Source organism: Purpureocillium takamizusanense, chromosome 1 (assembly GCF_022605165.1).
Source record: "Purpureocillium takamizusanense chromosome 1, complete sequence".
In the NCBI taxonomy this organism is placed as follows: domain Eukaryota; kingdom Fungi; phylum Ascomycota; class Sordariomycetes; order Hypocreales; family Ophiocordycipitaceae; genus Purpureocillium; species Purpureocillium takamizusanense.
The window spans coordinates 1,929,519-1,951,480 of record NC_063068.1 but is presented as its reverse complement, the minus strand read 5'-3'; the positions used below and the strand labels follow the sequence as shown (position 1 = coordinate 1,951,480).

The window sequence follows — 21,962 nt, the reverse complement described above, 5'->3', positions numbered from 1 at the left end:
AGAAAGTAAGCAATACTTCTTCTTTTCTGATGTTTGCCTGCCTGCTCAGCTCCCTCGTCATTGCCATCATCCCACCTGAAACCTGTCCAGCAGTTCGTCAGTGTTTGTGTCTGTTAGCCCGCCCGCAAGCTTCAATTCAACACCATCGCCAACGCCTCCCGCAAGACGTTAAATGCCTATATCGTGGCCTCACGGCAGGCCTCATAGCAGGCCTCATGGCAGGCAATAAGCGGCGGCGGAGACGGCATCAATAGTGCCCGCAGCGGCGGCGGCGGCGGCGGCAGCGCGGCAGCTTGAGGCCGACCGGCGGCATCACAAGCGACGGCAGCGACGGCAGCGATAGCAGCGACGGCACTTAGCACGCGCGGGCGCCCGGCCCGGCCCGGCCCGGAAAAAACGAGTTTCCGATGTCATCATATCGCGAGGCAATAGCGGAAACGCATTTTTTGGGTAAATTGAGCCCTGCCAGCGCGCGGGCGCGGGCGCTGCGTTGTGACGATGTTATTCAATTGAGATGTCGGCATGCGTTGCGGCGCGCCGGTCTCGTCCCATGCTTGGGCACCGAAAATGGCTGGCGCGGCATGGGGGCGGGGCGCGGGCCCAGAAAACAGTGGAACGGCTCTACGACTAGAGAAAACAGGCTCTACGAATAGTAGTACTCTATATAAACGAGGGCGGGAACATCATTAAAGTCATGCTCCACTACATATCAGTGATGGATAAATTCGAGAAAACAAATGGCACGGCGAGAACGAAAAGCCTACTCAACTCATATCAATTCGATACTAGATAGTGGCCACGTTCACCACGCACGAGGAGAGCGTGCCGATAGAATCTCAACAATGCCCCCCATCCCCACTAGCACGCGAGGTCTTATCAACTTGTTGTCAAAACAGGGCATTATCGGCCCCATCGCTGGATCAATTCTTCTCGCTTCGTGCTTCCTCGAGACTGTAGAATCTGACCCTCAACATCGCTCAACCGTTCCTGAGCCTTGGAGACCTCCTGTTGCAAGATGGCGATGGACTCGTCAATCCCTGGGTCCACAAGCGTAACCTGTCCAAATGGGCTTTCGGCAAGAATGCTGTCTCTGAGCAGCTGCACCGCCAAGCGCGCATCGTGGAGCTGAGACTTCGCGGTAGCTTCGAAGCTTTCCTGCGCTCCGCGTGCAACTTCCGAACCCTTCTGTGAGCGATCGGCGAACAACTTGGCCAGTGATGCGATGCGTTCGTTTGTTCCATCATTAATATCTAATGAAATGGCAAGTTTAGTGCAGAGTGTCTCAAGTGGAGCTTCGTCCAGGACTGCCGACGATCGCCGCTGCCCATGAGGCCCGGCAGCGTCTGCGCGGATGCGGATCGGCGATGGCTGGCGCTTTGGAGACGCTGGCGCACGCGTCACTTGTTGCGACGGGCTTTCGAATTCCTGAGTCGCGGATTCGGCACGGATAGTCGAAGTAACAGCCGCCGTAGCCGCTTGGTCTGATTTGCGAGCAGTGACACGAGAGTGAAGACGGTCGACTCTGTCTAACAAGTGATCCAAGCACTCGTCCATCTGTCGATAGTCAGTATTCGCGTGCCGTACTAGGATCAAATTTGAGTCACATACGTAGGCAACGGCAGCGGCAGTGCGGCTGAGGCTCTGACCGCTTTGCGCAGTGATGGATACCAACGCAGGCTCGAGATGCTGTTGCTCAACAGACATTTGAGCGACCGAGAGAATTTCCGAGTAGAGTGATTCAACCTCCTCCTGAAGAACCGTCACCTCGTTCGGACTTGCCGGCTTCGTCTTTCCCGAGCGCTCGGCATCTGCGAGCGTGTCTAGGTATATCGCATCCAGCTTTGTGCGAACCGTCTCTACCGTGACCTTGATCAGCCTGCAACGTGTTAGTCTGTCACTGCATGGGCTCCATGGAACGCAGAGCCATACCGCATACAGCCCTCCCGCATCTCTTCAATTGTTTTTGCCTCATCAGGATCTGGCTTGTCGAGCTCCCAGCCGAGCTTCTGCAGGCTGGACAGCAGCTTGTCATCCGTTTTGAAGGCATCGCTAACAGCAGCCTGGAGATCTGGCATCGTATCTGCGGCCTGCTGTTCCAAATCTGTGACCCTGTACAACAGGGTCTGAGACAACTGTTCTATCTGCCCAAGAGGAGAGTTGATGTCAGCAGCGGCTCCATCATCACCAAGCTGGGGCTAATACCTCATTGGCAAGCCGCCTACGTTCAGTGGCAGCTTTGCGCGTCCTGGCATACGCCAAATCACGTCTCTTGGCTTCATTTTCAGCCTGTTTCTTAAGTAGCCGTGAGAGGGCTTCCTGTTGCTGCCGCAGTGTCTGGGTTTGCTTGCTGATGGTGCTCGTTGATCTTTGCAACTCGTCAATGGCCGCCCGCAGCTCTGCCTCATTGACGGCCTGGACCTCGGCCAGGTCGTACATGGCAGCCAGCCTATCAACTTGCCCGCTCCTATCGAGTGTCATATACCTGCCAACGTCAGCGGGCTTCCAAGTGGGTTCCCCCGAGACAGGTGTCGTGGCGATTTCGCAAGTTGAAGTGCACTTACAGAGAAAGCTCATCAGCACTCAAAAGAGTATCGGAGCCTAGGTGCGTCACAGCCCATTCTGCCAGCTCTGGCCCGTGGTCTTTATTGTCAAGTGCACGCCTCAGGTCGTCACGGGACAGCTGGAGTCCTGACCCGCGGACGGCCTCGAGAAGCAAGGCCTCGGCCGACGGGCAACTGCCGTAGCCTTTGTTGCTGGTTGGGGATACTAGGTCCATCGGTGCCGGCAGAGAAGCGACGTGGTGCTCTCAAAACAAGGTATTGTTCGCCGTAGGAGCGTGGTACGAGGTGGCCCGCTTGGGGGCCTCGCGATCTGGGGCTGAGAACGTTTGGCGCGATGCCGTTGTTTTTCTATGGGCGCCGAGGGGCAAATTTGGCGAGGCGGCAGCGCGTCAGTATTCGGTGTCTTGCCGTGTCCAGTCTCGGAGCCCCGACTGGCACAGAAGCAGTTTGGGCAGCAACGGCACGCTCAAACCCCGGGGACACGGTCATCAATGATGACGTTCAACCGCGTTGTCCGTGTATCGTGAGGATGTGCTGGGTGAGCGGGGTTGGTGGTGGGCGCAACGTGGAAGGATCATGCAAATGACGGGTGGCTACACGGCGGCAGTCCCTATAGGTGACACTGACACGCTGAGGCTGCTCTGCCCTGCGCTGATGGTTGCCCACCTGAGGTGACAGCGGGCCTCCCCTCATCCCACTGGAGGGCCCCAGGCCCCCAGCAGCTTCAGGCTCCCCCCCCCCCCCCCTTGTCTGCCAATCCCAGACACCTCAGGCGTCGGATCCCCTGTGCGTCTCCAACAGGCACCCGCTCCACTACTGGCTCTGGTGGCTGCAGGCGCCCTCGTGCCCCTCCAGCGCTGGGCTGATCCTTTCCCGGCAGTGGCTTCCATCAACCGGGAAGGAGCGCCACCGCGACAAATTAGGAAGGATGCACCCGAATCCTGGCTGTAAGTAAACTTGTGTCGCTGTAAACTTCAACCTCAGTTCCGCCTGACTTCACGATAGCACTTCAATGCCGAAACCATAGTGGCCATATCAAGTCTATTCCTTCCCCATCAAATGTAGCCGTGGCCTTCGGAACAAGGCGGCGGAAATGAGCCCTCGTTCAACGCTTGCGACACCCCGAGTCCGCTCTGAGGCCAATCACGCCACGAGTTCAGTGGTCACCCTCGCTTCGCCGGCCCGTTTGGAATCGTCCAACGTGCCGCAGCGTCGACTGCTGTGGAAGAGCGCGCATCTCCGTTGATACTGATGCCTCCCCTAGGCATGAACGACCTTGGAAAATGGTGTCGTTTCAGTGCCCAGGCACTACGCATGGAGCCGGCCCAGACCACCCAGGCATGGCTCGAGGATCCGAGTCGGTCCCGGCTGCCGAGCACTTCTGCGTTCTCGGCACCTATAAAATGGTTGACAGAACTATCCAAGGGACACAGAGAGCCTTCCAGTGGTTAATGCTACCTCATCTCCGCGAGACTTGAAAAACGCTACTCTATGAGCGGCAGACACACAGTACTCAAATGGCACATCTCTGTTGCCCTGGTTCTTACCTTCCGTCGCGCGAGGTATGGTTGAAAGGACAAAGACAGCCTTTCCAAACTTACCATGCAGTTGCTGTCAAGCTGTTCATGATAATGCTTACAAACGGCTCAAGCACGGTCCGGTCAGCTACTGAAGCGTGAACGGCCTTGCAAAGGAAACAGTCGCCGAGAGCTGGTCACATCGCGGAAAGCCACGAAGCGTTCCAGCAATCAGACTGAACATCCGGATACCGACGCTCGTTCAGCCCTTGATCCGTAGTCTGCTCTTATTCACAGCCCCAACCTCGAAGTGACCCAAGCAGAAGAGGCGGATCACGAGCCACTGTCGGCTGAAGGGGAGGGCGACACAGCCAGTCGTACGCACATTTGTATAAAGCTTTGAGAGCGGCTCTGAGCACGGCACTCGACCGCCATGCCTGAGCGCAGGCTGTTCAGAGGATACGGGGTTGTACAGTGAACAGCGCTTCACCCTAGCTGCTGCCATGGAGTAGTCGACAATTTATAATTAGTCCCCAACGGCTTCTCACCTGTGCCATCAGTTGCTACTAAGCATGCACTCTGTCGCTCACTATTATCCATCTTGGCCACAAAGTCGCGAACAAACACTTTCGTTGCCTGCACATGAACACAACTGAGCAGAAAACATGGGGACCTGGCGAGCACAATGGCGGAAAACAAAACGCTTTCTCGCTGCACTCTTTTTGCTCGTCGTCATTTACTTGACCAGCCAGCTCGTTGTCTGGGGCTTCAGTCGTCTTTTGGCACCGGTTGATCTCGAATTCTTCGCATCGGTACTAGCGATGGTCTTTGTCTTTATCACCATGACAGTGGCTAGCTACATGTTTCCGGATATCGACACTGTCTACCAGCAACATTTCAAGGCCAAGGTAGGTTATTTTTACTACTACAATCAATGATACTGAGCTAAATAAGGTCTAGATGAACTTTATCAACGCCAATCTTGGTATCGGCTTTTCAATACCCATAAGTCTGATGAAGCAATCTGACATCTTGAGTGGGCACGACATTGTTCGTGTATTCGGAACGTTTAGTAAGTTTCTCATTATTGGATTTGGCTTCACTGTGTCTAACTTGTAGTAGTCACAACGAATGTCACGTCTTGGATTGGTATTCTCTTGATAACAGCCCTCATTGTACGGGTTGTAAAAACTGTCGAAGAATTCTTCGCCTCCGTCTTTGGCTGTAGACGAGCCCCCAGGGGAACAGCACCTAGACCCGGCCCTCCAATGTACTTGCCAGAGCCTGATCCTGGGATCTGGATGCGAACATATATGTCACCGCCGTCCCCCGGAGAATGGCTACGAAGTCCACTATATGCCCCGGCGTCGCCAGAAAGTCCGCCCGCGCCTCCGATTTTGTCAACTAATGCCCCTCAGCGGCCTATGAAGGATGTTTTCAGCAAGAACCCTGCCATCATCCTAGCATTCGTTGGTATCCTGTTAGTAGGTGCCCCTATCGCAGCCGCCACAGAAGATGAGCGGTGCCTGGATGCCTTCGTCATCTTGTTTCTGTGGATATCTTCAGTGCGTTTTCAGTTGTTTTTAAAGAAGCCTTCGGTTTTCAAATCGAATCTCAAGGTAAAGAACGTGCTGGTAACGCTGATGAATCCAGTTCTGGGAACTACTCTACTTTTGATTGCTTACACGAGAGCAAAGGCAGCTTCGAAAGATGTCAAGGTCACCGAAGTTCTCGCTACTTTAAGCAGCGACACTCCATTATATGCCTTGTGGACTTCCCAGGTCACGCATCAACGCTTGCCGCGGAATCCCGAGGGCTGGTTCGGCGCCGGCGATCTCGCTCTATCTTTCCTGGAGTGCGGCCTCTTCGCCTGGGGCTTCAAGCTCTACGAATGCCGTCGTCAGGTATTCAGCACCATGGGAATGACTGTCAGCATGGTGTGCATCGGCGCGGCCGCGGCAAATGTGTTCCTGTCGGTAGGGATTGCCCGCTCCCTCGACCTCGATGTACCCGAAGCCCTCTCTTTTGCGACGAGGAGCACGACCTTGGCTCTTTCTAAACCTGCAATCACAGCTGTGGGTGGAAACGTGGCCATCAACGCCATGATCGTCGTTAGCAACGGTATACTCGGACAGCTGATGTTCCCCTTTGTCGTTGACAGGCTAGGGGTTCAGCGCCCCCCTACGGACTTGAGCGCACGCGAAGCGGGCATCGAATTGCAAGACGTGCCTCAGTGGTCTCGGCATAGGGGGGAGCATGAGCTGTTGGACGCGGCCACCCAAGACAGCGCCATGACCATCGCCGCAGGGGTTACCGCGGGTGTCAACAGCGCGGCCATGGGTGTGTCGTACATGTACGGGATCCGCAGTCGGGCTGCACCGTACACGGCGCTGTCAATGGTTGTCTTCGGCATTATGACGGTGGTGCTTACGACGATTGAACCTTTCAAGGGAATGGTCATCCACATGGCGATGGCCTGAGCCCGTCTTGATTTGGAAGAATCCGGAGTTGTGGCGCAACGGGAGCATGTTACGGCGATGAGTGAGTGTTCACAGGAGTCTATTATTTGGGAAGACATGCGGCCATGTCGACTGCGATTTGTCTGCTTGGCGTAGATGGGTCGATACCACAGGGTGCGCAACACGAGGGCGTTCATAGTAAAGCGATGGAGGGGGCGGCTGTCTTGCGTGTGTGGCATTAACTAGGCATTGGTACGAGACCATAGATCCACACAAGATTGATTCACCATTGAGCCTTTCGGCGTCCTGCATCGCAACGTGCCCCGTTCAGGTCGATACACGAATCCTGTCACGATGCTGTCCTTCTTCAGGCCATTGTTGATATTTTTTTCTTGTTCTCACCCGCTGTCTCATAAACACAACAGGGGTCATTTCGTATCCTTTTTTGTTGAGCCTCGCAGCTAACCCCCCTGTTTACTCCAACCTGTGCGATACGTTAGCAGGCACGGCCTCGAACACGAAAGTAAGCCATCCTTACGGCCCCTTACCTTTCAATGAGATGCAGGCCACTGGCCGTTTCCACGACGTGACTCATCTCTCCAGGCTCGAGAGCGAAAGCGGCATCCTCAAACTCCTTCTGCATGTCGCCGCGGCCAAAATAGCCAAGATCGCCGCGCTTGCGGGCCGAGGAACAGTCCGATTCAGTGGTGGCGAGATCGCCGAGGGAGACCTTGCCGGACTTGATGTCCTGCTCGTGGCCCTGGATGGTCTTGAGAGCATCCGCCTTGGAGCGCGTGATATTGGCCTGCTGCCCATCAGCATTGGCTCTCGGACCAAACACGTGCTGCCACGGAGCGCAGGGCAAGGCGGTTGACGTTTACCTCTTTCCAGCTGCTCGGCCTGCGGCTTTCGGAGTGCTTGATGAGCAGGTGGGCGGCGCGGATCTTGCCTTCGGGGACGCTGGGGACGCTGCCGACACGAGCGCCCGCGCTGTGGTTGGCGGCCATGTAGTGCTTGAGCTTCTCGGTGTCGGTGCCCTGCGGGGGCTCCCACCGGGAGACCTTGTCGGCCGAGTTGAAGTAGTAGGGGAGGTTCTTGGAGTTGGAGTGGCGGACTTCCCAGTTGGGGGGAAGACCCGTGTCAGCCTGGACAGTGTCAGCCAGGAGCGCGTCGAAGAGAAGCTTGCGGAGGTGGAGGTGGAGGAGGGTAGGCCGGGGAGGCGCCCGAGGCTGGAGTGTACCATTGTCGCGATGCGTGTGTGTTGGTGTTTTGCTGTGGGGGAGAAGAAAGTGGTGGGTTGCTTGCTGCAGCGTGTGAGCTCCAACGGTCGGTCGACGGTGCGAAGGTACGAATTGCGGCAAGGATGAGGCCGTGCGGGCGACGGGAAGCGAGGCAATGGCGGGCTGAGAGCTCGTTAGAGGGCGGAGATACGCGGACGGGTTCTTGTCGCACAGGCTGAATGGGATGGGATGGGGTTTAAGAAAGAGGAGAAGCTCTGCCTGGTGGCTGCTCTCTCTTTTGCTGGTGAAGCTGGAGGGGGGCGGCGAGCCGAGCTGGAGCTGGGGGGGGGCGAGACAGCAATGACGTGCCGTGGACAGCGCAGTGGTTGGCCGATGACCCTTCCCTGCGTTGGCGCGGCGAAGGGGACTGGTGTGCCCGCGCAGAAGGCGGGGTCGGTCGCCTGTCGGGAGTGGGTTTGGTGGGGTGAAATGGACAGTTTAGCGGGAGGTAATAAGGCAGTATTAGCGTTTGGCGGGAGGCGGCCAATCCACAGCTGGATGGGTGCTCTCTCGCCCGGGCAAATGCTGTGCTGCCGATTACTAGGTACCTTTCATTCCCTACCTGTAGGTCCCTCGGGCAGCGCCAGATGGCCGGCCATCATTGAAGTCTCCGCCATACGCCCGGCTCCATGCTGAGGTGCCCGGCCCCAGATTCAGCAGCCCCACGGCCTGGGCGCTTCTTCACCGGGCCGGGTGTGGAGGGGGAGGGGGGGATTTGTTGAGCGTGTGACCTGTCGTGCCCCTGCTGGGAATAGGTACTATGCGGGCAGCCAGTGGCCGGTTGAAGGGGGGGTCATGCGCGCGCCTCGAGGTGCTGCTGCACCCCGGCGGCGGTGCCCTGCCTGCCCCCAGGTTTCGAGAACGATGGGCAAGAGGAAGCAAGCTGCTTGCTTCCCCGGGTCACCCGTGGCTGCGCGGGGATGGGAATCAGTCTGGCAACCTGCATGGCTGGCTTCGAGAAACCACATGTCGGCGACGATCTGTGATGGCCGGTTGCCTGCTCCCGTGCCCTGGGCCGGGCATCAATATTACCAAGTCTACTGTATTAGTACTTACCCAAGACTCCAGGGCCGCCTTCGAAGCCGGCACGATTCCATGACGCTGGGCAGTGCTCGCGTATTGGAGCATGCACGGAACTCCTACCTTGGCTTCTGGGTTTCTTTGCACGGCGCTGGCGCTCGGGTATCTCCGTGCAATGCCGTGCCCCCATCTAGTCGACAAACTCGACATACCTTGGGGGCCTTTTGCTGCGAGAAGCCTGCATGCGTAGACCTTGACACCCAAGGCAGTCCGTGAACCCCCGACGGCGGCCTGTGTGAACGGGCTCAGGCACTTGCTGCGCTGAGCTCAGCCGGCGACGGGCAGTGTTCAGCCGGTGCCTCAGGGCCACCATCTCTGTGGCTTGGCGAACTACTGTCGCTGAGTAGCCTGCCAAAGCCAACCTGATTCACTACGTTGCGCTGAACAGGCACCTGGCGACAGCTGCGCCGGGTTGTCCGTTTGCAATGACGCATGGCCATCTGCCCGCGTGCGCAAGTATAAACGCGCTTTCGCTGCGGTGTATGTTTTCATTTTCTCTTTCCCTTCTCCCACACGCACTCACATCACAGCCAAGCTCTCGCGTGTACATCACCACCACTACCACTGCAAGTCTACAGGCATTGCACCAACAACACAACTCATCAAACCACTTCACAGCATCGAATCGTCGGCAACTGCAGACGTACGGCAAAGTACTTCTTTTACCTTAAACACAGATCGCATCAGGTAGTGCTCGTCGGGTACTCCATTCTCGTCCATCTGGATCTAACCATGAAGGCAGTAGCAAAGGGCAAAGGACATCTGGGGTGCCTTCAGTGCGACCTACTCACGTCACCTACACAAGCTGTCCCCACCATCGCCTCGCACCACCACGCGGCAGCCAAGCCTTCCCGCCATCAGCACCTGCTGCGACCGCTGAGGAGCACCATTACCTCCGCTGCATCTGCAGGGTTTCAGCTTCAGCCTCAGAGTGGACTGGACCTGCTGGCAGCCTGACAAAAGTTGCCCCACCACAAGACAAGCCCACCACCCCACCACGCGCGACTCTGCTCTGCGTGGCGGCAAACGCAAACACCACTTTCAGCCGAGATTTTTCCATCTGTCGAGTGAGAGTCACATCGGCTTGGCCGACCTGCCTCTCTATCTCTCTCCCCGTTATCAACCATCCATCGCCACGCACTCGACTCGCTTCTGGCATCGACGGTGTCTGCCGCGTAACGCGCAAGACTTTCGCTCGCAGCTCGCATTTTTTCTTCTTCTTTTCTTGCGAGCCCGAAACGTCGACAATACTCAACACCGCTTCTCGACCTCCGCGAACCAAACGGCGAAATGGCGACTCCCCAGTCCACCGGTTCCCAAGACGACCTCGGCGAGGGCAAGAAGCTCGAGCAGATCACGTTCCGTTTCTGCTCGGAGTGCTCCAACATGCTCTACCCCAAGGAGGATGACGACGCCCACAAGCTCCAGTTCACCTGCCGTACTTGTCAGTACACCGAGGAGGCGGCTTCTACCTGCGTCTTCCGCAACGTGCTCAACAACTCGGCCGGAGAGACGGCGGGTGTGACCCAGGATGTTGGCTCGGACCCGACGGTTAGTCAGACCCTGTCGTTTTGCATGCGTTGCAGCGAGATCGTCGAGTGTATGCAATGCGGCGACCCTCTCTATTTTGCCCTTGCCCTGGCGAACGACTCGATCAATAGCGGCTCGACCGACAACGATTCGACCGACGGCGACTCGACCGACGGCGACTCGACCGAAGGTGACTCGACTCTCGCCGTCGCCAGAAGCGACGTTGAGGAGGCGACTCAGACGGCTGGTATCCCCCTGCCTCTGTCCAACATCCTCCACTATGCGATGACCTTGGAATTTTAAATCCGATTGCCCGAGCCACCCAACCGAGTCCAGCAACGACAGCCGCTTTTCGCTTCACTACCTTTGACGCCCCTCAAACGAAGACGAGACTCGCCGAGTGCATGACAGGCATTTCACATTTATGCTGTACCATTTTCTGGACTTGGGTCTCTTGATCATGGTGTCTACTTGTAACTGCTGGGAAGTGTCTGACGTGGTATCGCACTTCGCTGGCAGCGCGGTGGATCGGGATCTGCTTACTCTTGTTTTTCTGAGAAGTTTTTCACCCATCCCTAAGAGCTGCTGGCTGACGCGGCGTTCAACGTCAACACTACAGCTTCCACGGTCGAACAAGACGTGCCCCCGGTGTAATCACGAGGAGGCAGTCTTTTTCCAATCACAGGAGCGCAGTGCTGAAACTGGCATGGTAAGCCGACAATTCCGATATCGAGGGGCTTCATTCCTGGACTTGGGCCTTGAACTGGCACAGTCTTGATACCTGGGCTTCGTCATCGACTGAACAACTGACTAACGTGGCTGTGTCGCAAGAAACTGTTTTATGTTTGCTGCGAATGCGGTCACATTTTCGACTAACGACTTTGACGAATGGATACCCGACGACGGGCGGCTGCTGTTTCTGGACATGGATTGGGAGGCGGCTTGGGTGACGGAGCGTATCAGGCATCTTGCGATCGCTTTTGCTGTTTCCTTCTTTCTTACTTTTTTTTGGAAGGCGGCGTCAAGGAGTCTGGCAGAGACATGGAATAGGCGTATATACAACAACGCAGTCAATCCCAGACTACTGTCTATTGTGGCCTCTGGCTCTCGAGATGACTGAATGGGTATGGGGGACTGGTGGAGCAAAACGCTTCGCCCTCCTGCGTTCAAGAATTGCATTTTTTGGTTCAAAAGAAAGGTTTCATCAGTCGCCCGTGACGGCTAGTTTGAAAATGTTTGTAATTGTATTCGGAGATTGAGCTCTTCGCTCGTAAACGCCTCGCAGATGCCAAAGTTTTGTGGTTGTACAGTTTCCCCCGCTCGTGCACGGCCATGTTCACTACACCGACCGTCTAGCGGTATCGCCCCTAGCCCCCTCAACATACTCGGCGCCCTCACCACCGCTTACGCCTGCATGGGCGCCATGGACAATATCTTGCTCCACTTCTTGCGCTTCAGCTCCGCGCCGACGACGCCGTTGATGCGGGAGCCGACGGGGTCGCCGGACTTGTTGAGCAGAACACAGGCGTTGTCGTCGAAGCGGACGACGGAGCCGTCGCGGCGCTGAGTCGGGTAGCGGGTGCGGACGACGACGGCGTGGCGGATGTCGCCGCGCTTGACCTTGGCGGAGGCCGAGATGCCAGCCATGCCGGAGGAGGAGGCGCCTCGCTGCTCCTGAACGACGACGACGATGCGGTCACCTGTATGGGATCAGCTTCGGGCTTCGCGGCGGGCATTCTTGATGAGACTCGTGGGGGGGCATACCGATGCGGGCGTGGCGCTTCTGGCCGACGACCAGGGCGCATTCGACAAGGGCGGCGCCCGAGTTGTCGATGCAATTGAGCATCGTCTGAATGATGGCATTAGCAAAGATGGACTTTGAAGCAGCAGGTCGGCTCAAAACTGATTGTATATGCGAGGGTAAATACCTTTAATTGAATCATCTTGGCTGTGGTGCGGTCACTCTAGGCCCGGCGACTGTCAAAGCATCCCCGTCTCGCGATCTCGGGATGCTGGAGTCTGGCGTTTGAGACTTTTCGGCGCTGGCTGGTCACGTGGCCGGTGGGAGCTCAGCTGGGGTACGTACAGACTTCGAAAGGCGACAAGGACAAGGTCGGCCGCTGGCCAATGGCAAGCCGGGCGCAACCGGCTGGAGCGCAGCGAGGCAACCGCTGGTGAGTGGAGGCTGTGGCCCCTGCATTTGGCGCATTTGGCGCGACTCGCAGCCCCACTGCGCGATCACTGACTGGACACAGCCTGGGCCGCAGAAACGGTCGCCCGGCCAGCAGCCAAAATTCCAGCTTCCGGGGTGGCTGGAGGGCCCGCGCACCCCAGGGAAACGGAGGTAGTTAGCTGCGAGCTGCTGCAGCAGTGGTGGGAGGAAGCAGAGGGGCTCACTCCTGCTCCTGATGTGCTTCTCCCTGCCTCTCCCGCGCCAGCAGCCCGTTACCCTGCACTTCTTCTGCCTCATCAGATGACGATGCAGCTCATCCGTCTCAATCACTCACTCATCTCCCCACCACTGGCACTGCTCGGCTGAGGAGGGACGGCTCGCTCCCTTTCACGTCCTCCTCGCCCCTCGTTTCTTTTGTGACCGTTTCTCTTTTGGTTATTTTAGCACATTCTGAGTGCGCTCGGACAAACGGCCGATGACGTTGCGGCAACCCTTGAGCTGACTGACCGAGCTGCCCGCCTCCTTTTGCTCGCACCATTCATTGCCTGTGACGCCTGGCATATCGCACGCCACGTCACGGCATGTGACGACGGAGGCATTGAGCCGTTACGAGACTCGCTCGTATCTTTTGCTGTTTCTGCGGCCGTGCCTCGCAACGGGTACAAGCAGCAGCTGTTTGATCGTCGCACCCAGCGGCCTCCCTCCCTCAATCACGACCTCTCGTTCCCAGGCGCTCGAACAGCGTCATGCCGCTGTCCAAGGCGGCGACGGCGGCGAAGAGGCAGCGCCTTACGCTTGCTCAATTAGCCGCGTACGATGATATACTGACCGATGCGCTTGTCGACCATGTGAGTGTGGCCCCGCGCAAAAGTTGACAGCTGTCGTCGGCTGATGGGTGTCGCAGGTTTACTACTGGACGACCGTCCCCAAGAACCGCTCCACGTACCATCCGTCGCGGGGCGTGAGCGAAGAGGTCATCGCCAAGATTGTCCAGGATGAGATTGTGCTCAACAAAAACCTGGATGCTGCCGAGGAGAAGCTGCTGGCGACGGACGGCCTGAAGAGGTTCCTCGGGAGCCTCAAGACAGGCAAGGAAAAGGACGACTTCCGCCGGCACCTGCGGCGCTATCTGCAAATCTACATGCCCGATTGCCCGTTTGAGGTGAGCTCGACGAACCGATACACCCTCGTCACGCACGAGGCGAGCATCACCGCCCGACGCTACATCAAGCGCAACGAGTCCATCAAGTATCTCTCGGGCATCCAGGTCAACATGACGCCCGAGGAGGAAAATGAGATTGCCGTGCGCAAGAAGGACTTCAGCGTCGTCGTCAGCTCGCGAAACAAATGCACGAGCTTGTTCATGGGCCCCGCTCGATTCGCCAACCACGATTGCGACGCCAACGCAAAGTTGATGACGACGAGCCACGCCGGCATCGAGATCATTGCTACGAAGCCGATCGAGGTGGGCGAGGAGATCACCGTGACATACGGCGAGAGCTACTTTGGCGAGGACAACTGCGAATGTCTCTGTCAGACGTGCGAGAGGAACCTGTGTAACGGGTGGCAGCCGGAGGAAGGTGCACCGGTAGCCATCAAGCCAAGCGTGGAGGAGTCGGAAAAGCCAGTGGTCTATTCACTTCGGCGCCGACGCAGAGACGACAGCATAGGCGGGACCTCGTCGCGGACGCCGTCTGTGACGCCGGTGATTCGCCCGCGCGTGTACAAGACGCGAAACAAGAGCTCAAGATTCAGTAACGCGCATGATCCGTCACCGTCGGCAGATTCTCCGGCCCCGGATGCCGCCACGCCGTCGGGTCGCAAGCGGCCGATTGATGCTATGGCGACGCCTCCGATCACACCGGCTAAGCGCCTTAAACATCTCGTGGAGCCGCCTCCTGCTGAGCCAGCCGTGTCAAGAGGAAGCTCTGTTAGCGGAAGTGTGGCGTCGAACAGCGGTGATGCGTTGGACACGGATGTGACATCTCCAGAGAAGGACAGTCCAGAGCCTGTCCTGCAAACGCCAGTGAAGGAGCTGAAGGCAAAAGCTCCATGCGAGTTCAAGATAACTCGTGAGATGATGTTGCTGGCGATGCTAGGAGTGTTCCCTCCGCAGAGCGTGCCTAGCATGCGGTCGCCACCCTCGTCACAGAATTCAGAAGGAGAGAAGACGTCGGGAGAGGCATCAGAGCGGGCCGTTGTGGGGGTCGCCTCCACGCCTGTTGCTCCTCCAACCGACGCAGAGCCGACTGCCGCTTCAGTGGCCGTCAGCATCGAGACCGTAGCTGAGGCGGACATGGTACAGCCGGCAGCAAACACAGGTGTGGAGGCAGAGGTCAAACCGAAGACGAGAAAGTATCAGCGTCGGGTGTTCATAAAACAGGCCACGCCGCCGGCCCGGATGCGGACCCCCGGCGACTACATCCTCACACCTCTCTTGCTGTCCGAACCCGAGATGGCTTGGGTCCAGTGCACAAACTGCACCAACTACTTTATCCAACAAAACGCTTACTACACACGGGCCTCGTGCCCCCGCTGTGAGCGGCACTCGAAGCTGTACGGGTTCATCTGGCCCAAGACGGAGAGGGCGGGACCCGGCGACAAGGAAGAGAGGATTCTGGACCACCGGATGGTGCACCGTTTCCTCGACCACTATGACGAGCGCAGGGCTCGGGGCCGCAAGGTTATGGAGCGCGAAGAGAGCGAAGAGGAAGAGGAGGAGGAAGAGGAGCAAGAGGATGAGGCGCCGCGCGGACGGCGCTTGAAGCGAGGCGGGTCTTCGATAACGAAGCCGGTGGGGGCGAGAGAGGCCATCAATGGTCTACGCCGGAGCAGCCGTGCGCGGAGAGTGAGCTCCCGACTGTCTGGTGAACAAGCGCGGCGATAGATGCGGAACGGCCTCGGCCTGTGTTATCTTACTTGCGTGTTTGAGTTCGGCGCCTGTACATGGAAGCGACATCTTGAATAATCCCGATATGTACTATTATAGCTCGACTACAATGCGTGAGCAGTAGTTAGATGAATCGTCAAGCCGCATAGCCAACCCATACTGTTGCAACGCCAGGAAACCAGAACCCCCAGGCGACAAGGGTCATCCGCTCTCTATCCAGTATGTCCCGAGCAAACCCTCAGGGCGCGGCATGAAGCCGTAAAATTCGAAATAATTGTTGAGGATCTCCTCGTACGTCCTCCTCCTCATCGACTCGGCCCTCTCCCTTTCTGCCTTTTTCTCAGCCTGTTCCACACGAAAACGCACAAATTAGCCCACCTTGCGTTCGCAAAACCAGAAGGCCGGAACACAACAACCATGAGCGGTAAATAAAGGGGGCAGGAGAAACTGGCGGCGAGCGTACGTACCAGCAGTTGAGTCAACCCACCGGCATCGACGCAGGTCTCTCGATTCGCCGCCCGCGGCGCGACCTGCTGGATGCTCGTACCGTCGTCTAGCGCCATTCAATCAGGATGAGGCCACCGGAGTGTGTTCTTGGTTTCCCCTTTCAACTCCCTCCTTTCTTTCTTTCTTCTCGGATCGTTTCCGTATGTTGCTTTTTTTGGGGACGAGTTGCTGCGAATGCACTTGGCAACGCGGAGAGACTAGAGAGTAAAACGCACGTCAATGGGCGATTGAAGCAATGAGCGAGTTCAGCCCTATAGATATGCGATTGGGATGTGCCGGGCGGCGGACCATCGCATCGGGAGATGATGCGCCACCAAAGAGAACGGCGGCGTAGCAGTACTCGGGCTGATACATGTACTGACTCGCTGTTTTGCGGCCAAGAGTCTTTTAGGGAGGCGTCGGTTGTGAGATAAGTAAGCACTTGTAGCTTGGGATCCTCATCAACAAGAGGATGGTCGAGTAGCCGCGTCAGGTGGGTGCTAGACATGTTGCTCACTTCGGATACTTTTCTTGGTCGTGCTCCGGACACTTCCATCCAGGGTCTGGTGTAAGCCGCCGCCACCGCCGCCGCCGCCGCCCACCATATGTACAGCCATGTAAGCTGACCGAAACGACAACGGTTTAGATGATGTTCAAAAGTCTTGTTAGCCACGCAAAGGGGTCCCATCTGCCGCTATTGGCATTCATCACATCAATCTCAATCAGGGCGGACGGCGCGTAGGGGCTGGCCGCGACCCGATGCCGCATGGCGCACTTCACGGAACCGGCCGTTGTCACGTCGTCGAGCTGATGAAGTGGGCGAGCCGCGGGCGTCGGGACAGGCCAGCAGTCAACCGCGGGCAATGGATTAGGGCCCGTATAAACTCGCGCTGTGCAGTCACGGCAACGGGCATGGCCTGCCGTTCGGGGCTTGGTTACTGAGGCAAGGGGGTATGTTTGGGAGTGATCAGTGGAGATGTCTTCATGTACCAAGGCACACAGCGTCTCATGTCCCTCCAGAGGCTCTCTTCTGCTTTTCACAGCGGGTCGAGTGCTGAATTGGCCGCTAGACTGACGGGCTGCCCGCCACGGCGTGACCTCACTCACTACTCGCCCGATTGACCACACGACCGAGTGTGCGATTGACTCCGCAGTTTATTACGCGTGGTTATCACTTAAGTAATTAGATTCAATTGAAACAGGGAGATCAAGCATGTAATTTACTGATTGGAACGCGTTAAGTCGTAGTAGTACGTAGTGCGTAGCCGGTGGCGCTGAGCTTGGGGGCTCGCGATCTTGCGCCCCTGCCACAACCCGAATCCGCGTATCCTAGCCAACCAAGTTAATTACTTAGCGTGCAACCATATCGCCATATCCCTCATCGTCATAAGCCTCCCCTGGGCCCATGATGTCGTGCACCTGCCCTAGTCGCCCTGTTAATCATCAAGAAAGTACGACACAGTCAACCGCCATCAAGTCTTACGTTTGCCAAGCTCACCAGCCGAAGATAGAGGCATACTCGCACATACGCTTGCGAGCAGCAAGAACAAGCCAGTGAAGGATTGGGCACGCATTGCTGCTGAAGGGTAACGAAAATCTGGCCTTGGGCAGACGATCAAGTTGGTATCAGACAACTGACGAAAAGAGGATTTGGGAGATTTGTGATTTCGGTAATCTGATGAGGTTCTAGGGAGCTCCCTGGGTACTTATACCCATGTATTTGCTTCCAATGCTTCATGTTGAGGACACAAGATGTCAGAGGATGTTGTGTGCAACCATAAAGTCTCGGTGGTGGATGGCCGGGCTAACCATTCTCTTATGTAAAGGTATTTGTGTTAGATGCAGACATGCTGATACGTGTAGCGTGATGCATACGTGCTGTTACATGTAGTGTAGGTGTAGATGCATACATCAATGCTGTTATATGTAGTGTAGATGCAAGAGAATTTGTCAAACGGCCCGTTGGAGCGCTTATAGCGGATGGCCAGGATGTCTAGTTCTCAGCGGGCTTGATTCGTCCTCTTACGAATGGAAAGATACTGATCATAGAAATGAGGGATCATCAATGCCACCAAGTATCTTGAGTTCTTTGTTGATCAAGTAACATAGTTAAAACTATATGTGCGAGTGAGAGTTCGTGCCCGCATCAAACTCGCCGATAGGATCTCCATGACCGCCCGGATACGCCGGGCCGAGAGTAGGGTGAAAGAGATATCCAGGCTCCATTAACCGCTCAATCTTGCGCTCAGAAGCCCACGCCTCTACCTGTTCCCAGTTGACACATCTATGAGGCATTCCAAAAGACCCCGTGGGAACGGTGCCATCCTTCCGCCATTTCATGGCGATAAACTGGGTATCCCCTTGGCACATGACACTTTGTCGCAACATGTCAAGACAATGATCTGCGCAGTAAGGTCAAGGTTTATATCAGAAAAGGTCGGCAGGGACGGACTTACGGGTATGGTACTCGTTCAGCTTCTGTTGATGATCTGTGATATTTGGAAAGTAGTACTCGGGATGCATATAATGATGCAATCGTTTCTCATTCGAGTAAGCATCCGTAGCAGAATCGGTCGATGGAACTTACAATGCAATGTAAATTGTGGTACACGTTGAGCGTGGCGAAGTAGCCCCCATCAGGTAGATGTACTGCATTGTCTTTATCCACCGGCACATACGCCAACTCATCCTCACTGATTCGAACGTAAGATTCTGCGTCAATGTCAGTTATACGAGTTTACCAGAATCGAAGCTGCTTCATACTGCCGAGAAGATGGTTCCACATTCTGTCTAGTTTCGAGCTGGGACTGCCGACATATGCAGAGTGAGCGTGCTGAAATGTTTGTGCTACGATTTGCGGTTCAAAAGGTGCTGTGTGGAAATGTCAGGGTTCATGTTGCGAAACAATGGAGTGATTAACATGGGCTAACTGTAGACAGTTTCGATCCGAGACCCGGCTTGTAGCCTCATCCAGGAAAGCATGAATATCATGGAGTAAAGTAAAAACAGGACTGTGTGCAAGAGCATCGGCGCCCACGCCTGCTTGAGCGTCCGCGTAACGCATAGCCCGAGGGATCGAGTATGATGCTGAATCAAGACGTCTCCGCGAACATCTGATGGGGTTTCATCTCCTGCCTTAGCGGACAGTAAAGATCTCTCTTCCATCTGGTCAGGCCACATCTTCAACGAGCAATATCGGTTTCAACGTCAGAAGAGAGACTCGCGAAAACTGAGCGGGACCACTGACAGAAGAATGGAGCTGGTCGTGCAACGCCCGAAATATACGCAGCTCGATGCCGAGAGGATTGGTTGCTATATGGTTCAGTATTCGTTACGTAAGTCTTCACGGTCAGTTCTGCCACTGTCCCAATGTCTTGTGTCTGTTGGTCTGGTCTGATGCATGATTTATCTGACTGTTTGGTTGCATGTGGACAGCGCATGTTGGGTCTGCCAGTGATGCGACCGCTATCCTTGTCAGCGTTTGCTCAAATGGCGAAGTCAACAAAGCTCATTTGCGGGGAGCCGATCGGCTGCGTCGAGCGAGGTTGCTCCAGACCTACGGCCATGTGTGGACAACATGAACCCGCCGCCACATTGCAATCGTAATAATCCTGAGCACCCCGCCTCATTCTGAAATTCTTGAGCATCGAAAGTTTGAACTGGATCGGCTTCTTTAGAAAGAGAGAGAGGGTGTCACAATGGACAAGTTGGCCCGCATTTTCCGCAGAAGCCGGTACGCTTCGATTCCTCAAGAACCAGAAATACCCAACGCTCTGAACCAAGCAAAACGCAAAGCTCCCACTGCAAAAAGGTGCACTCCTTCTCAGACTCACAAGCAGAAGACTCTAGAAACGGGGAGTTTCACACTAAACCTCGTCTTAAAGAACCGTCATAGGATTTCTGGCCGTCTTCCTTTTTGTGGCAGCGCTCATCTACTTTCTCGATGCGCAACAGTTGCCCAACACCCTACAACGCTTTGACTGCACTGCTCCTTCCGTCAGGAAGGAGTGGAGGTTTTTAACGGCTGCTGAACAAGAGCGATATATTGCCGCTGTTCAATGCTTGATGCACAGAAACTCATTGTTCGAAGCCGGTAGCTCTCGCTACGATGACTTCGCCTACGTCCATGTGTTTGAAGGTGTCGACATACATTATGCAGCTGCCTTCCTTCCGTGGCATAGACTTTTCATCCACATTTTTGAGAATGCTTTACGAAATGAATGCTACTTTAATGGATCTCTCACGTAGGTGCACCTCTGTACTGCACCGCTGTCCAGCGCATACATGGCTGATGAAAGCAGATATTGGGACTGGACTCTGGATGCCGTGGACTTGGCGGAGTCGCCTCTCTGGAAAAGCGACTTGGGATTTGGCTCCAATGGGGCTACAGGCTATCAGTCTAAGTCGCCAGACGACCATTGCGTGCGCGATGGCCCCTTTGCGAACACTACACGTCACTGGCAATCCAAGGCCCACGGGCATTCCTTTGATGTTCTCAGAAACCCTCATTGTTTGGCTCGAAGTTTCAAAAGCGGAGTGGAAAAGGAAAGGTTGCAAACCAGAGTGACTCCACAGGCAATCATCGACATACTTGATCAGGACACGTATGGAAACTTTGTCGATCGTCTCGAGGCACAAGTTCACAACACTATACCTCTGTTTGTCGGCGGGGACTTTATGCGACTCACTGCTCCCAACGGTGCGTAATCGGTTCTCACGTTGATGCTTTGCAAGTTTGCTGAACCCAGCCAGATCCTGTGTTCTATCTCCATCACACGCAAGTTGACCGAATTTGGTGGATGTGGCAACAGCGTGAGCCTGATTCGCGAACGTACCAGTATCATGGTCCCAAGGAGAATACTAGACTTCTCACGGAAGGTGATAACCAAACAGCCTCACTGGAAGATACATTGGGATTCGGTATAATGAAGGAGTTGGCTAGTGTACGAGACGTTATGAGCACAAGGGCGGGGAGGTTTTGCTACCGGTATTGAACAGTGGTTCGAAGCGTGGCATTCCCTTACGTCTTGTATGAGAGAAAATGAGTCTCACTGCGTTTAACTCCAAAAACAGGCAATGTCGATGAATGCCTTTACACCGGTAGTTATCTCTTGACTCTCAAACGAGACTAACGTGACGTTGGTACAGTATCAAACACGCCAACGTCCATTGTTGCAGTAGTCGATGTAAGGTCAGCATCGTAAAAGATAGTTACGACAGACAGAACTACATACGGTACTATCAAGATCGAATATAATCTGTGAGTGGTTGGAGCGGCGCAAAGGGCTGTTTAGGGTCTGACCCGTATCGTGATATGACATGGGGAGTACTGTAGCCTGTCTGATTTGCCGGCTTGAGAGTTGAGAAGCGACATCACAAGGTGCGGTGAGGCATTTTGCATCCGTAGTTTCCGGAGCAAGCGCTATGAGATGAGTCAAGACACAAAAGCCTTGTCTATCAAGTATGTACAAACAAACTGAAATGCAAGGTTGGCCGCCTTGTAACACCCTGGTCTAACTCATGCGAAGTACACGCATGTCGATTGCTTATGCAGCATATGTCTCCCCCAACTTTACCCCCTCCCCCAACAGACAGTGTTTGGTTGCAAATGCAGCCACAGAGTGCATTGCTCGTATTGCACACGTCGTGTCGTTGTCTGCGGTCAGTGAGCCGCTCAAATCTGATGGCCAATTCCCGTTATCTATTGCCGAATGCAGTGCGACCTGACCTGGTTGGGCAATTAGAATGGTGTACACACTCGTCAGATCAGGTTCCATCAATCGGCCAGGTACTGTATCACCTCGGCCATGAGTCAACGTTGGCGCCGAATCTTGGCTTGTCCTCATAGAGCTCCGAGGAAACTACGGCCCAACGCAAGGACGAAGGATGTGTTTCGATCATCGAAGCCTCCTCATTTTCTTTCACCGCCGATATCAATCAATCATCTTTTAATCATAATTACTAAGCAGTGAAGTATTCAAGTGCA

General features: G+C 55.6%; 8 protein-coding genes across 9 annotated transcripts; 3 read left to right on the top strand and 5 right to left on the bottom strand.

The window, feature by feature from the left end:
* Positions 1–760: 760 nt before the first annotated feature.
* Positions 761–3,115, bottom strand: JDV02_000647 (uncharacterized protein). The gene is made up of 5 exons (XM_047981482.1): positions 2,562–3,115; positions 2,203–2,482; positions 1,930–2,141; positions 1,609–1,876; positions 761–1,554 (listed from the first exon to the last, which is right to left on the bottom strand). Exons 1-5 carry the CDS (start codon positions 2,774–2,776, stop codon positions 901–903), a joined length of 1,629 nt encoding a protein of 542 aa, XP_047837442.1. The 5' UTR covers positions 2,777–3,115; the 3' UTR covers positions 761–900.
* A 336-nt stretch (positions 3,116–3,451) lies between these two features.
* On the top strand, positions 3,452–6,826 carry JDV02_000646 (uncharacterized protein). The gene is made up of 3 exons (XM_047981481.1): positions 3,452–4,986; positions 5,039–5,150; positions 5,201–6,826. The coding sequence occupies exons 1-3, from the start codon at positions 4,744–4,746 to the stop codon at positions 6,556–6,558; spliced, it is 1,713 nt and encodes a 570-aa protein (XP_047837441.1). The 5' UTR covers positions 3,452–4,743; the 3' UTR covers positions 6,559–6,826.
* Positions 6,679–8,065, bottom strand: pin1 (Peptidylprolyl isomerase). Its single transcript, XM_047981480.1, has 4 exons — positions 7,778–8,065; positions 7,419–7,682; positions 7,086–7,342; positions 6,679–7,021 (listed from the first exon to the last, which is right to left on the bottom strand). Exons 1-4 carry the CDS (start codon positions 7,778–7,780, stop codon positions 7,012–7,014), a joined length of 534 nt encoding a protein of 177 aa, XP_047837440.1. The 5' UTR covers positions 7,781–8,065; the 3' UTR covers positions 6,679–7,011.
* A 1,946-nt stretch (positions 8,066–10,011) lies between these two features.
* Positions 10,012–11,634, top strand: RPB9 (DNA-directed RNA polymerase II core subunit rpb9). Of its 2 annotated transcripts, XM_047981478.1 has the most exons (3): positions 10,012–10,448; positions 11,047–11,136; positions 11,259–11,634. In XM_047981478.1, the coding sequence occupies exons 1-3, from the start codon at positions 10,188–10,190 to the stop codon at positions 11,301–11,303; spliced, it is 396 nt and encodes a 131-aa protein (XP_047837438.1). In that variant the 5' UTR covers positions 10,012–10,187; the 3' UTR covers positions 11,304–11,634. The 2 variants fall into 2 exon arrangements, with proteins under 2 accessions (XP_047837438.1, XP_047837439.1); XM_047981479.1 differs by having other exon boundaries at positions 11,047–11,634.
* mrpl38 (54S ribosomal protein L38, mitochondrial) lies at positions 11,630–12,418 on the bottom strand. Its single transcript, XM_047981477.1, has 3 exons — positions 12,356–12,418; positions 12,192–12,276; positions 11,630–12,127 (listed from the first exon to the last, which is right to left on the bottom strand). The coding sequence occupies exons 1-3, from the start codon at positions 12,368–12,370 to the stop codon at positions 11,832–11,834; spliced, it is 396 nt and encodes a 131-aa protein (XP_047837437.1). The 5' UTR covers positions 12,371–12,418; the 3' UTR covers positions 11,630–11,831.
* A 418-nt stretch (positions 12,419–12,836) lies between these two features.
* On the top strand, positions 12,837–15,641 carry set9 (histone lysine methyltransferase Set9). The gene is made up of 2 exons (XM_047981476.1): positions 12,837–13,448; positions 13,505–15,641. The coding sequence occupies exons 1-2, from the start codon at positions 13,347–13,349 to the stop codon at positions 15,485–15,487; spliced, it is 2,085 nt and encodes a 694-aa protein (XP_047837436.1). The 5' UTR covers positions 12,837–13,346; the 3' UTR covers positions 15,488–15,641.
* On the bottom strand, positions 15,569–16,439 carry JDV02_000641 (uncharacterized protein). Its single transcript, XM_047981475.1, has 2 exons — positions 15,958–16,439; positions 15,569–15,835 (listed from the first exon to the last, which is right to left on the bottom strand). Exons 1-2 carry the CDS (start codon positions 16,051–16,053, stop codon positions 15,692–15,694), a joined length of 240 nt encoding a protein of 79 aa, XP_047837435.1. The 5' UTR covers positions 16,054–16,439; the 3' UTR covers positions 15,569–15,691.
* Positions 16,440–18,091: 1,652 nt separating this feature from the next.
* Positions 18,092–18,316, bottom strand: JDV02_000640 (uncharacterized protein; the record flags this gene model as incomplete). Its single annotated transcript, XM_047981474.1, has 1 exon — positions 18,092–18,316. One exon carries the CDS (start codon positions 18,314–18,316, stop codon positions 18,092–18,094), a length of 225 nt encoding a protein of 74 aa, XP_047837434.1.
* Positions 18,317–21,962: the final 3,646 nt, after the last annotated feature.

Excerpts from the sequence above, each read along its gene's own strand:
- JDV02_000647 (XM_047981482.1), bottom strand. The coding sequence starts at position 2,776 with ATGGACCTAGTATCCCCAACCAGCAACAAAGGCTACGGCAGTTGCCCG. Across the intron at positions 2,142-2,202 it reads GTAGGCGGCTTGCCAATGAG|ATAGAACAGTTGTCTCAGAC; the intron begins GTATTAGCCCCA and ends CCTCTTGGGCAG. Across the intron at positions 1,877-1,929 it reads ATGCGGGAGGGCTGTATGCG|GCTGATCAAGGTCACGGTAG; the intron begins GTATGGCTCTGC and ends AACACGTTGCAG.
- JDV02_000641 (XM_047981475.1), bottom strand. The coding sequence starts at position 16,053 with ATGGCGCTAGACGACGGTACGAGCATCCAGCAGGTCGCGCCGCGGGCG. Across the intron at positions 15,836-15,957 it reads GTGGGTTGACTCAACTGCTG|GCTGAGAAAAAGGCAGAAAG; the intron begins GTACGTACGCTC and ends CGTGTGGAACAG.
- mrpl38 (XM_047981477.1), bottom strand. Across the intron at positions 12,128-12,191 it reads GAAGCGCCACGCCCGCATCG|GTGACCGCATCGTCGTCGTC; the intron begins GTATGCCCCCCC and ends GATCCCATACAG.
- RPB9 (XM_047981479.1), top strand. The coding sequence starts at position 10,188 with ATGGCGACTCCCCAGTCCACCGGTTCCCAAGACGACCTCGGCGAGGGC. Across the intron at positions 10,449-11,046 it reads ATGTTGGCTCGGACCCGACG|CTTCCACGGTCGAACAAGAC; the intron begins GTTAGTCAGACC and ends TCAACACTACAG.
- JDV02_000646 (XM_047981481.1), top strand. The coding sequence starts at position 4,744 with ATGGGGACCTGGCGAGCACAATGGCGGAAAACAAAACGCTTTCTCGCT. Across the intron at positions 4,987-5,038 it reads AGCAACATTTCAAGGCCAAG|ATGAACTTTATCAACGCCAA; the intron begins GTAGGTTATTTT and ends AATAAGGTCTAG. Across the intron at positions 5,151-5,200 it reads TCGTGTATTCGGAACGTTTA|TCACAACGAATGTCACGTCT; the intron begins GTAAGTTTCTCA and ends AACTTGTAGTAG.
- pin1 (XM_047981480.1), bottom strand. Across the intron at positions 7,343-7,418 it reads GGCCGAGCAGCTGGAAAGAG|GCCAATATCACGCGCTCCAA; the intron begins GTAAACGTCAAC and ends GATGGGCAGCAG.
- set9 (XM_047981476.1), top strand. The coding sequence starts at position 13,347 with ATGCCGCTGTCCAAGGCGGCGACGGCGGCGAAGAGGCAGCGCCTTACG. Across the intron at positions 13,449-13,504 it reads CCGATGCGCTTGTCGACCAT|GTTTACTACTGGACGACCGT; the intron begins GTGAGTGTGGCC and ends TGGGTGTCGCAG.